The sequence below is a fragment of the Sturnus vulgaris genome, chromosome 4 (assembly GCF_052056855.1).
Source record: "Sturnus vulgaris isolate bStuVul1 chromosome 4, bStuVul1.hap1, whole genome shotgun sequence".
Classification (NCBI taxonomy): domain Eukaryota; kingdom Metazoa; phylum Chordata; class Aves; order Passeriformes; family Sturnidae; genus Sturnus; species Sturnus vulgaris.
Genome location: NC_142246.1, coordinates 54,642,051 through 54,656,243, shown reverse-complemented (window position 1 = coordinate 54,656,243; position 14,193 = coordinate 54,642,051). Strand labels below are relative to the sequence as shown.

The window sequence follows — 14,193 nt, the reverse complement described above, 5'->3', positions numbered from 1 at the left end:
ATAAATGAAAGTTTATAGTGCCATCAAGATTTCTGTGCATTAATGCCACTTCAAATGACAACAACAAATGCTACTTTATGCACAAGTGGCAGGTGCCAAAGCCACACCAAACATGCTTTCTTTTTGATCATAAACACCCCTCCTTATTTCAAATTAATTACAAACTTACAAACCAAAGCAGCACCATCATACTGAAGAAGTCAAAATAATCTTTTACATTTATACTCTCAATACTTTTTTTACAGAGCAGATGGAAAAGTAATATTCAGCAGGGACTCTGAATCCTCTTGCATTTCCTTCCCTTTCTTCCACAGCAAGTGCCACTGGATGCTTCTTAAGTTCAAGCAAGTTTTCTAACTGTACAAAAATTTATCCACCCATACAAAGAAACTGAGGAGAAAGATTTTAAGCCAATTAGCTGGGAATGGCAGAGAGAGAAGCTCTTATAGAAGTCAGAAATCAAGTATCAATTTCATTTAGATCACCAAGTTTCAAGATTTCACATGGTTGGTAATAATTGTAGCAGTGAAAAACATCTTTTACTCAATAGTGGTTCATAGTTCTACATGTGCAGCAAATGAGCAGTAGCTGAATCTGGGATGAAGAGCTCCAAGCTAACTAGTATGAAATCCAGACTTGTGAAAAAAACATAAAAATGTCTAAATTTCTATTTTGCCCAGAAAAGAACTTATCCATTAGACAAACAGGCTTAGCAGCAAAATTAAATTTTAGGGTTTTTTGTTTGGTTGGGATTTTTTATCCCCCATGTTTTGTCCAGATGTATGTATGCTTTATGCCCAGAAGGAATGAAATAACTTCCAAAAACTCCAGTTATTTATTCAGCTATCACTGATTACCTGGCCAAGCAGGTGAATGCAAAATACAGCAGTTTCTTTTTTTTCTCAAGCATATAAATAGCTCCCATAAATCCAGGGATTAAACAGAAATTAATCACTTCCATGAAATACTTGGGAGATTACCTGACAACTTCCTTCTTGCTAAAAACCAAAACAAATACCAGCCAAACTTAAAAAAAAAAAACCCACCCCCCCCCCCCCCCCCAAAAAAAAAGAAAAACCCAAAACAAACATAAAAACCCACAGCAAACCAAACTCATTCTGTCTATTTCACGGATAAAGGAGTAATGTTATGTAAGCTTGTGACCTGTGACCACCACTGAGCTAATAAAAAGTTTGTCAGACTGGAAGGAACACCAGTTTTTTAGCACATCTTGGGATTTTCAGGCACATCCTTTCTGTCCCTGAAAAAGGAAATAGGAAAGTCTGGGTGAAGTCTGTTAAATTATTAATTTCAATTATGGAAGGAGAGTTATCCTTTTTTGCATACCTCTTTTGCAACACGAATGTTACAGGTAATGTTACATTCACCCCTCACATTCTTAAGCGGGCTATCATGGTTGTTGTTTTTTTTCTCATAGAAACATAGAATCATTGAGGGTGAAAAAGACCTCTTAGAACAAGTCCAACCTTTAAATCATATCGCCCTTCAGGCAGCATAAGGGAGCTGCTGAGCCTATTGTAGAACACTCATTTAGATGGAAAGCTCCCAATTTATTTACAGACATGAGGAATAGCCCTGTCTCAGCCCTCTCCTCACTCGCCTGAGCTCCCACCACAGTCAGAGAGTGGCTCAGGGTCCTTCCTCTTTGTTTTATTTGCACTTAATCAGCAGCAGTCCTTCTGCCTCAGCTTCCTGGCACTGGAACCTCCATTACAAAGCTACTGCTGCTTTCCTACTCCACATCTCTTTTCAAAACTTAAATGAGACATTAAGCAGATGAAATTTAAAAAAAAAAAACAAAAAAACCCAACAAACTCTGGATTTTGGCTTTGGGGATTTTTTTTGTTGCATTGTTTTTTTTTCTTTTACAATTACGAAAATGTACTTTGACACATGGGTCAACATTTTGCACCAGAGATGAAGAGCCTAGACACTGGCAGGGTCTTGCTGCTCAGCCAAGGTCATGTTTTCCTAATGCCTTGCCAGAGGCTCTGTTTGTTCTGACCTCAAATGTTAGATAAGGGAATGGCTCACTTTCTATTCTACCACAGAAATTCTCATTTCCAAAAGAAAGGTACTTGTTTTTTAGTGGAAATACTTTTTCAATGCAAAGCAATCAAAAAAGGCTTTGAAACAAAAAGGCAATGAAAAATTCAGTGACATCAAATTATTAATGGCATCAGAAGTTAATGCAGGTTTTGGAAAGAGAAGGAAGGCTAAGTTTGGGTTACTCCTTAAGGCTTCAAACTTATCTCCCTCTTGTTTTCTTCTCATCATTCAGAACATCTATGCCTCCTTGGATTAAAAGACATAATTTTTGCAACTACTGAGGATTTTAACAATATTGTTTACTTATTTATTATGACATTCAACACCAACAACACTAAAAACAGCTTCAAGGAAGCATTATTTTGAGGCCACAGCAGTGCTTTTTGCTGAAGGTCTCATCTTAGTCAAGAATTTTTCATCACTTTTTCACCCATCCAAGTAATTTCCCCACAAAAGTTATTTCAATGTTGCAAAAAATGCAAAATTGAAACAGCTCATGAAAATTTATTGCATGCTTATTTTCTCAATAGAGCTATTTACTCATAGCTTGTGCTTCACAGCAGTGGGTAAAAGGCAATTTTGCAAATGAGAATTAACAGGCAACACAAGCTTTTGCTTTCAAATAAATCCTTCAAAATAAATTTTCTTCAAATAAATATTGAAGTATATTATGCAAAAGAAGAAACAATAATACCATCCTTGATGCAAGATTAAGCATAAATTTAATCTAATATCATAACACTGCAGTGATACAATGGTCACCATTAAAGTCAGGACCTACCCTCAATCCTTGAGCAATGCCACCCTTGCTCTATATCCTTAAACTGAGGGGGAAGAGGGAATGCCACATATGCACTGTTTAAAAAACAAATGCTTAACAGCTATTTTCCTCTGAGAGTAATTTCCATGCCAACATTTCCATTTTCCCTGAAGAGCAACTTTAATAACTCAAAACCAGAACATGTTGCTTCAGATATTTATCTCCAGTCTTCACAATAGTTGTGCTTATACCTAACCATGCATACCACTAAAACTTAAGCAAGCTATTCAGCAAATGAGCCACATGTCAAAATCCAAGGCTGACAATCCAGCTTCTTTACTCTGAACTCATGTATTCTGCAAAAATATAATACAATGCAAAGTATCTCCAATTACTTGTGTGCAGGTGAATTGGTTTAAATATTAAACTCCAAAGGATCCCATCATCTTCCTCAAAGCTGTTTCTTCAGCATGTTTTTCCTAAAGATCTCTCAACTAAATTAGACTTCACAGGCATCTATCCATAGGCATAACTGCACAGGGTGTGTGTGAGGGGGCACTGAGATTGAAGCATATTACCTGAATAGGAAAAAAAATACACTGAAAGCTTTTTGTACACCTCCTATTTCAAAGCAACATCAGAGATCAGGGAAGTATAGGCTATCCCATGGCAAGCTGAAGTGGGCAGAACTTCTTGCTGATTAAGTGCCACTGTGAGCAAGAGGCAGAATTTCCATTTATATTAACATACCAGAATATCCCAGAGCCCTTGACAGCATAATTTTGTGTGATTATTTTCTGCTTACTATCTTCCCAGATTGCAAATATGTTTATCTTTTATGAAATGACGTCAATGTTAAACAGCTCACTTTTGTTGTTTTACTTCTTAAACTAGTTGGGTCTTATTATGAAAGATGTGGCAGCGTCTTTTCTTTTACTTGTGGTTTGGCAATAGTCCTCACTAGGATAAAACCAGAAAATGGCTCAGAAAGGTAGAATGAATGTACCAGCTGAAGTCTCACCTCTTCTCAGAATTTAACAGTGAAGTTGCATAACACACACATACCTGTTGCATTATACTGGTGAAGAACTGTTACTAGGTAACCAGTGATTTCAGTTTCAGGATTGTTTGTTAAAAGCTTGCACACTTCAAAGAAAGGTATCTAAGAGGCCAGTTTTCAGGCAAATATAAATATTTTGTTGCTTAATCAGGTGGACACCCCAGAGACTAACACCGAAGAAAATTTCCATACCAATTTCCTCTTTTAGTCAGAGCCTTCCACCCCCAGTGGTACTGAGGAAGAGCTTCCACAGGCTCCTACACTCACATTGTCACAGCAGTGACAAGACAGGCTACCAGCTGTGGGTCGAATCTGAGCTTGGAAGACAAAAAAATTCACAAAGCATTTTCTAACAAGCTATGACTTGAGGAAGATGAGAGCCACAGGTTTAAATTTCTCTTCATTCTTCCACCAGAAAAAAAAAAAACAAACACCCAAACCCAAAGCAAACAAAGAAAAATCTAGATTCAAGTTCTCTCCACCCTCAGAGAGCATACTCCACATCGATATTCCAGAATATACTTCATTTGGGCTTGTCAAGCACTCCCAGTACCTTGGACAGAAAGCGATAGCAAAGTCCAAAAGATCAGACTTATTTACAGCACAACTTCACACACAAAAATGTTCACAAACCTGATAAAGAAAACACAGCAGCCATCCCCCCTGCCCATGCAGACAACTGCTGCTGTACAGGTTAGAAACAGATCAGTCACATTCCCTACTCCTTTCAGATGCACTTGCTAAAAATATTTGTGATGGCTTCACTCTTCCACTACCCTGACTTGTTAAGCAACAGAGGCCACCGATCACAAACAAGGCCTAAGTGTGTACCTGCCTTTCTTATCTCCTACAGAAACTGGTAGATATGATTGGCAAAGGCAGCCACAGGTTTCAGCTTTGCACAGCTGTTGTTAAATCTTCAATAGACTGAGCTAGAATACATGAATTAAAACATGCATTAACAGCATTAGTAACGCTCTAACTAGAAAGCTGGGATAACAAAGTAAGTTAATGCTATTCTGAAAAGACAGTAGCCTAATAGCAATAGAAGATACAATTAACGGTGGATAAATTGCTGGAAAATCAGTAATGCAATCTATGTGATATCCACCAGTGCCTTCTGCAGTGCTTGGGCAATACAGTACCTACTGCAGTGAGGATTCAACATAGTTGGCCTTCTACCTCTTCCCATACAATGAAACATAACCCTGACATAACCATTGTCATTCCTCACAGCAGGACACCATACCCCATCATATGCCATTCCACAGATGATACCATAGAGTCCATATGGCTCTATGCAAGCACTTTATATGATTTTCTGGAAGACAGATTCACAGCTCACACATATCTTGGTAGACACAGAGCCCTTCTCCTCTCCCAAGTTTTACACACCAGCTACACACTTGTATTGCTTCAGTACAGGAGCATTTCCATGGCAGGTTACAGCATGGTCAGACTCGTGGCCCCGAAGAGAACATGTAGCAGGGCACCTGCAGGAGATGGGCAGGAGCAAGCTCACTCACCCAGAATGGGAATCAAGTATGATTATTGCAGGCAGCTCATTTCCTTTTTTGAGAGGGACAGATTCTTTCAGATTGGCAAGTACCCTAAATCACAGAACCTGAAGGGTGCCATTACTCCGACCAAACCCCAAAACTGGAATCATGCACTGCAACTTGTCCATGCCCTCAGCAGGAACAGCAACACCAGCCTATCCATCTCACAGAAACTACAAACATAGTGCTATCCACACTGGTACCAACCAATCCTGGAGGTATCAGCCTTCCTGAAGCTGACAAAAAATTCTCAAAGCCAGTGAAACTCTGCCCTAAGGGAGGGAAGAACAAGAAAATAAAGGTGCAACGTGGAAAATGCCACTGTAAAGGGATCTGGCAATCTGTGCCAGAAAACAAGATGCTAAAAAGTACAGTATGCACAGCCTAAAAATAGATAAAGGAGATGGAAAAGGAGCCAGAATTTCATTAATTATTTTAACTGAAGAACTCAAAACAATTCTGTACCATGCTTATGGCTTAATGGAGTTTGAAGAAAATGCCTCATTTTTGAAGTGCTGCCGGCATCTCTAACTGATCCAGACTTAGTCCTTGCAACAACAAAGAGTCTAATTAGAGCCAGCCTGTGAAACCTATCTTCCCTCGGGGTGAAGAGTCAAGAGCATAATAACAAGCACTTGTTCCGACCACTGCAAGGACAGTCAGATCCTCGAGAACATAGAAAGGTTAAAAATATTATGTGAGACTGGTCCTTCAAATAGAAATGATGCACTGTGACCACTTCTTTAAGACATTCAAACCATATTTCTGTTTCTCTGCAGTCATCAACATGGAACCCTGCGACTGCAACAGTGCCAAAGACTTTCTCCACATCTACCTGCAGAGGACCCTGCACTTTATCAAGACAATAACAGTTTGGGCAGCAATTTCAGTTACTATTTTATTGTGTTCAAGTAAGCAGCAACTCTGCAGCTTCTGCCGAAACAGCACTACCAGAGTGCTGAAACGGCACGGTAAATTTTTTAGTTACTGTTTTGCAGATTACAGAAAGATTGATACTCAGGTCATTCAAATACTATTAGGGGATGTATGGACTGCTTAATTTTGAGAACTGAATGAGCAGTAAAAATAAAAATAAGAATTTGATGACCCAGTGAAAGGGCTGTGTACACTCCTCCCCGCAGTGGGTCTGTGCCCTGCCATTTCAGGAGCTTGACTGCAGCTGTCCCTGCCATAGTGTGGCGGGAGCACATGCCAGCACAGGTACCTGCTCACAGCTGGTGCTGAAGTGAGGTGTGCGTCGGCACCCTGGGAACACCCCGCCCTTTTCCTCCGAAAACTAAACCTCTCTCCCATGCTGCGGCAGGCTGGGTGTGCGAGCTGCCAGCCGGGGGGAGGTGGGCTGTGCGCAGGGGCAGCCCGGCCGCGCCGCGGGCAGCCCGCCGAGCGCTCGGGTCTACCTGGGCGCACGGAGCTGGCGGAGACACAGGGCTGGCCGGGTCCCTGCACACCTAAGAGCTGCTCCCACCCCGCACGGAGAGCGCTGTTTGCGGTTCTGGGCGCTACATCGAATCCCCCTCTCCACCCGAGGACGCCGGAGATCCCCCAGCCCCGGAGACCCGCTAATAGCCCCACTTGTTGCACTGCTCCGGCGTCGGGGCCGGTATCCCGCTCCCGGGCGGGCATCCCCGCTCCCAGGCGGGTCCGAGTCCCCGCTCCCCCGTGCCGGACAGCCCGGCAGAAACCCTGCGCTGGATCCCGAGCTAGCCCCGGCCGAGCACGTACCTCTGCAGGGGCATCACCTCGCACGCCATGCTGGCCATGGAGCCGCTGCCCGCCCGGCTGCCCGCCGCGCCTCTCGCCGCGCCCGCAGCGCCGCCAGCGCTTGGCCGCGGGGAGCGCCCGGCCCCGGGGAGGGGCGAAAGAGCCGCCGGGCCCGGGTTGGCGGCTGACGAGGGCCCGCCCCAGCGCCGAGAGCCCCGGCCCGGCCCCTCAGCTGCGACACCCGCAACGGCCCCTGGCCCTGCCCGCCCCACCGGGCTCGGCAGGCACAGGTTAACCAACAGCGGCTTCTGATGTCCGGTTGGTTCTGGGCCTGCAGAAGATGCTACAAGCTAAGGGCTAACGACTCCTTCCAACAGAAAGACTTCACGAGGTCTTCTGCAGCCCCTTCAGTAACTATAACCCAGGGCCCTTCTTCCTGAACTCGCCCAGGGTGCAATGTAGTCTCCCCCGAGCGGCGGAGCCGGCTCCGCTCCGGCAAGGGCAGGCGCGGTGCCCTGGGCACCCAGACCCCCGCAGAGCTCCACGCCATCCTGCTCCGGCTCTGCCCTCACACACCTTTACTATTGATCGGTGTCTAGCAGGGCTTGCACAACCTTCGCACTTGATCTCTTCGTGTTGCAATAGATAGATACGGCGGTTTGAAAGGTTTGTGCTGTAGTTGGCCACCCAGCTCCGACCCACTGCAGAGAGCTCTTCTTCCCTTAATATTTGAACTGAAGAGAACTGCAGAGCCGAACTCTTGTTCCCAGTGGGCTATTCTCAGGCACTCCTGCTTTTACATCTGTGGCTGCTGACCAAATATTGCTCTGAAACAAGAAATCACACCATTCTATTGGGCAGAAGTTTGGCGCTGGGAAGAGTGCTTGCAAAAGAACCGCACACAAAGGGTGTGTCACTTACCAGGACACAGCGGCCTAGGAAAATCAACAGCACAAAGTCTCTAAGGTCTTGCACCGAAATATTTAATGACTACTGAAGGAACATACCCAGAATTTTCCTTCTCACCTTTGCAGCTCCTCTGCCCAGAAGGCCTGAGGAATCGCCTTCCATTTCCCCAACACTGGACAGAAACACTTCTACCGCTGCCTGGCCTGTGAACAATGTTATCACACTGCATACTTTGTATGATGGGGAAGGGGACGATCTTAATCTGATAAAGAAACCTAAGATTGTCCTTTCAACACTTTAGGTGGTACAAACATAATGGCACATGTCAATCTTCAAAAACTCAAGTCAACATTGGAAGTACCACCCCATTAAACCCTAGTGAGGATTAGTGCTGGCTTGGGAGAAAGCTGTGGCAGGAGTTTAGTACCTGTATGTTTAACACTTCCACAGAGATGTAGGTCATGGAAACTAAATATGAACCACATCAGCTTCCTGGGGAAGCAGCCAACGCTTGCAGGTTAGCAGAGTGTATCAGACATTTCACAATGATGCCCAACATATCCTGACCTTTGCCAGCAGGAGGCAGGGGTGTTTTCTGTCGAAATCAAGAGCAGTGGGCAGCTGCAGTCTCAGAAAGCAATGGCATGGAGTGGAGACACGGGGGTCAATTGAGACGTGGCTTCGCTTCAGTAGGCTGAACTGTTTAGTATCTGCTCCTGTCAGCTGGCTGACTGGAAGAAGTGCATTAGTAATGCTTCTGCCCATTGCCTCAGCACAAGCCTGTTCTGCTGTGACAGTCAAGCCAGGCGCAGCACAAGGCCCCTTTTTAGGAAAGTCAGCAATGCTGACAAAGCACTCTGCCATCATGGATCTGGGCTGCTCTTATCCATGGCAATTAAGTGAGTATCTTGATGACTTCCTGTTAAGTTAAATGAGCCATACGTGCTCATAAGCAACTAAAACTATGAGATTTTACTCTTATACATAAAACTACTTCAGTATAAAACAAAAGCACCTTGTACCGTTTCACAGTTTGACAATAAATCAAATTGACTCTTCCCGGCCAGTCTTTTTTTATACACACGCAATTATTCATAGTTTATTACCCTTCTATAAACTGAGTGTTACCATCGGGATGCCATTAAAAAAATTAATTTTCCACATTTAACTAAGGACCTATCTACATGGGCAAAGAGTCAGGGTTCTCCAGAGCAGCTTGCTGAATAAACAGAAGTGGAATAACTCAAATAGCTGCTGTACTATGAATTTATACACTAGCTATTCTGTCATAACTTCCATGGGACTTGCTTGTATAAATAAGCTAAAAAGTACTAAGCTCCTTGACAAAGAATTCACTAACAAAAAGAGATGCTGCAATAACCAGAAAGATTAATTTATGGATTAGCATCAGTGAAGAAAGTTAGCTCGTGGCATCATGCTAAAATCAACCAGATGCCAACAGTAAAGTTGCAGGGCTTCCTGTGCCCACAACAGCTTCAGATCCACCTTTTGTTTCTGTTCTCTTCTTTTACAGTCTCCTCAATGGGTATTAGTTTTCTCCTTTGCATCCCCATGTCTCTTTTAACATTGCCAAAACCATCCCGACCAAGAAGAGGTACAAGAACTCATGTTTCCCAGCACCCACTGGCAACTTCAGCAACTGTTGAAGGAAAGGTGACCAAAGTTAAAATAATGCTAGCACTGCTGGTTTCCTAAAGTTTTAACTGTTTTGAGAGCAGGTGCAGACACTGCAACAAAAGATTTTAACATGAAGAAATGTCAGAGGGAAATTTTTAAAACTCCTTTTGAGGACTGTGGCCAACCACTAGTAAGAGTACAGGATGCATGTCACTTTAGTTCAGTTCACACTCAGGTCTCAATGGGCTTTTTGAATCTCTCAGCAGCTAAACAAGAACACAAATCTTAATTTTTCACCTCCCCTGTTCATGGGTAGGGACCACAAGTGATTTATTTGTGGCACAAAGCAGGCAGACAAAAGCTGCCAGAAAGCTGCAGTCTTATCTCCAAACAATTCCACTTCCTTCACACAGATGTTGACGCTAAAACCCACTTGCTATTTGTCAGAGGCAGGAATTCCTATCCTCCCCTTGCTCTCTTGTGCCTTTTTTTAACTTGCATAACTCAAGCTGGGCTATCACACATAAAACCTGGGATTTTACAACATTTTCTTTTGGATTTTCTTCTACTTGTTGAATTTGTTCTCCCATGTTAAACAAAGAAGACAAAACATCTTCTGCAAGTTTCATATAGTTCTTGCATTTCTGTTACTCAGAAAGGCCAAACTCATCTGTTGGCAACAACAATGCACCACAGAAGCCCTTTATGGTACCACCCACTACAGAAACAGAGGATGAAGAAAGCCCCTCTCTCAGGACAGGTACAGCATCCTCTCCATGGACTGTATGCTCTCTACATACTTCAGGAAAACAGACAGCAAATAACAATAAAAATGATAAAGTCTCTTGAAATACCAACACATACCACCACACTTCAGCACCTACACCAAGGCAACACCTGTGTTCAAACTGTTTGATTTGTAAATTTCTTATTGAGTTTCAACAAAGAAAAAAAAAAAAAACATTGGCTGGAACTCTGGAACTAAGTATGAATAACCATTTTTCTCCATCAAAGTTTAAAGAACTGCACGTTTGGAAAGGAAGTCTCCTGTCAATCATCATTACAGAAGTGTTTTCTCCTCTTTCTTTTTCATACTTTGCTGCACACCAAGTACTTTTCTCAGCATATAAAGCCACAAGAGAAGAGGATCTGTGAGCAGCACCAGAGGATACAATATATGTGATCTAAATAATGCATTTTATGAGGATGTGGTTGTGTTTGCCTCCTGAAAAGCAGTTATCCCTTGCTTCACTGTGCAGTCATACACAAATCAGATACTATTAAAAAATAAAGAAAATGAAAAAAAGGCAATCCTGCCTGGTCTGACAGAATCTGAGGGTTTTTAGAATGCTACTCAATACCATCGATTTATTCCCACAATATTTACTAAGTTATGCAATATTTTCCCTCTGGCAGAAACATGAAATGCAAAGGAAAGATATCACCTGACTGAAAATGATATAATATACTTTTCAAAATACATCCAATACAAAATTTAAAATTATATTAATACACACATTTTCCTCTTTAAAGTATCTATGCACATGAACATCTGCCATTATAAGTGAATACCCTGGAAAATCTCCCACAGGCCAGAAGACTTGTGTGAAAGTATGAAATGAGCAAGTCACATGTAAACAGAAACTGTACTTGGAAACTGTAGCCCTTCATGTCCAAACAAAGCAAACAGACAATTCAAAACGCCCCCTCCAAAAGGGCACAAACAGGAAGAAAGACAAGCTGATATGTCAAAAACATAATTTAGTGAAACGGGAATCCTCAGAAAGGTTTAAAGGACTTTGCAAAGCTGTACTCAGCCCTGTTACACTTAAAGATGTTTCAGTGATTTTAAGTAAATCTAAAATTATACTGGTGGCTATTTTTGCATGCTGTGTGCAAGCCAGCATTAAAACTTTCAGTACAACCACATAAGAGCAAAATCGGACAACTATGTGCAAGATGGGGGTACAACATTGTGCTTACAAGCCCTGAGTGACTGTGTGGCTGAAGAAATTATCATTGTTCCCAGAGACATCAACATGGGTATTACAGCAAAAACGTCTATTATGTCCGTATTTCCTAATGGATTGGCTGCTACAAAAGACTGTGACCAGTTCAGGAATTTCCAATCCCAAGCAAGTTGTGAAAAACTTAAGAGTGCTAAGAGACAACCCATGAAGGGCACACAAAAACTAAACCCACACATTTAGTGCTTTCCAAAGAAAATTGTCGATGCATGCAGGAAAAATTAATACTTGACCTAGTACTCAAAAACTGATGAAGACTCAATGGCTGGAGGTCAAAGATAGGCAAATTATGTCTAGAAATTAAGACATTTTAAAGTGGTGAGAATAATTAACTACTGATGTAATTAATCAGTAATTATAGTGATTTTTTAATGTTCTCACAAATTACAGTTGCCTTTGTTTAGGAATACCAAGCTTCACTGTCTAGATGGAATTTGCAGAATTTACTTATTTTAATAACTGATTCTCCTCTTGTCCAAAAGAGAAGCAGGTTGCTCTCAGCTGAAATTACTTTATTTTACCCCTTTTATTTTTCACGCTGTCATAGAAATACAAGCCTCACTGGCATATCTGTGGAGAATATACTGGTATTTGCACAGTAGCTTTTCTGTTCCTTCCCGCAACTTAGAGGTCAATTTACCTTTTAAACTAGCTAAGAATCTGTTAAGGAGGAAACATATTCCAGAACTGTTCTTTAAACTTGCAGGGACAAGAGAAAAGTATGGACCAAACTGAAAGCTTCTCAGAGCTTCAGGTTCTCAGCACTCCTGATCTCATCCAACAGATAAGCACAGAAGTTCATTTCCCATTGCAAGGGACACCGCATGATGTTCCATGGAGACCTGGAATTGCTGCTGTGGCTTCCCTTCATTAGACAGAAGTATCCTTTGCAAGCACTGCCACATCCGCTTGTCCACTGCTTTAACTTGTTCCAAAGGAGACTCACCCCATGGGATAGCCCAGAAATTATTTCTTGGCCTCCATCCTGGAGAAGGGGGAGGATTGGGACTAGGTTCCTAAAGGGCTCCCTGGGAAAGCAACAAGTAATGAATGGCTGTGCCAGCTCATCTGCTGTGGGAACAGGGTAAAGCATGCTGAGTGACGAGGTCACTAGGTTCTTCATTTGCACCAGTTAGTTCAAGTGCACAGGAGAGCAAGCAAACAAGCAGGAGTCCAGTCTAGCACAAGTTATTATCAAAGTAGGCTTTTGCCAAAGCCTATTCTAATGAAATTCCTAAATTTTAGTGTCCAATGAAATTTCTCCCACTCCTCTAAACTGTTACTTCTTTAAAACACTAAATTGTTATTTCTATAAAGCTGTCTGCACAAAAGCTTTTTAAAAAGCTGGCTGTTTCAGACCAATGAAAATGTCATTGAAAACAATGAAGAACAAGAATTCATTTGTTAGCAGAAAGGTTTTAAAAAAAATGTTAAGTGAGTCCCTGGTGCTCTCTCTACTATTTATATTACCTACGAAAAATGTCACTGTTTTTACACTTTTCCATTTTCCAAAACCATCCTTCCAATCCTCTACAAAATTGCTAGCCTTTGAAGTCCATACCTCTGCATCCTTCATGTTCCCTGCCTCCTAAATCACCTTCAAGTGACAGGCTTGTAGTTCACACGAAAAGCAAGGACATGGGAAGGGGCTGAGGAAAGCAGAGGAACAGGCCACACCGCTCATGTTTGCTGCACATGGCTTTTTACTCCACTGAAAGATAAACTGTTGTCTGTCTTGGCAAGGGAGGCAGTTTGGCAGAGTCACCCTCCAGAAAAAACCCTCCAGGAATAGCTCCTCTTCTCCAGCTGATGAAGTGACTGAAAGGGGTCTTCCCTTTGCACCAGTGCCCCAGTGGCCAGCCTGGCTCCCGGGAAAGCTGGTGAGAAAAAGACGACTCGGCAGGAGAGATCAACTCTGGCTGGGAAGTACTAAAACAGGAGTGAGCTGGGTGAGAACAACTCCAGCTCTCTGCCTAGAGCTGCAAGATGCATCTGCCACAGAAACAAGGGAAATCCTGCTAAAAGGCAGCTCTGACCAGATCCATTCAAACCTGCATTTGAGCAGAACACAGCCCTCTGAGGTCAGCCCTGGGACTTCTTCCTGCGCCCAGCTGTGTGTACAGCAAGAAACAACAAATGGCTGTTTATGCACAGCCAGATACAGCAATGCTGGGCTTAATGAGCACAGCTCACTGCTGTGCCCCTCATTTGCAACATCAGCTTTGAGCCCAGCTGCTCTGTACTTCTGTCCCACTGCAGGACATTCCTATCAGGAGTGGCACAAGTGGATACTGCAGGAAAACAAGTTCAGCATACAAGTTCATTATCAGGAATATCCAGAACAACATGGGTAACGTCTGTAAGTTTTCAACTTCCCAACCACCTTTCGGAGTCTTGGGAAAAAACCCATATTTTTCTACTCAATAAGCATACATCCAGCAAAAGCTA

General features: G+C 42.7%; 1 protein-coding gene across 8 annotated transcripts in view; it reads right to left on the bottom strand.

The window, feature by feature from the left end:
• Positions 1–14,193, bottom strand: part of FAM13A (family with sequence similarity 13 member A) — a 117,384-nt gene that overhangs the window by 49,473 nt on the left and 53,718 nt on the right. For 2 of the 8 annotated variants that reach the window (XM_014889795.2, XM_088164007.1), the window contains exon 1: positions 7,193–7,292. The exons of the other annotated variants lie outside the window; for them this stretch is intronic. In XM_014889795.2, coding sequence (XP_014745281.1) covers positions 7,193–7,230 — 38 coding nt within the window. In that variant the 5' untranslated portion in view covers positions 7,231–7,292. Of the gene's footprint in view, positions 1–7,192; positions 7,293–14,193 lie in introns of those variants that run through there. 8 annotated transcript variants of the gene reach the window in all.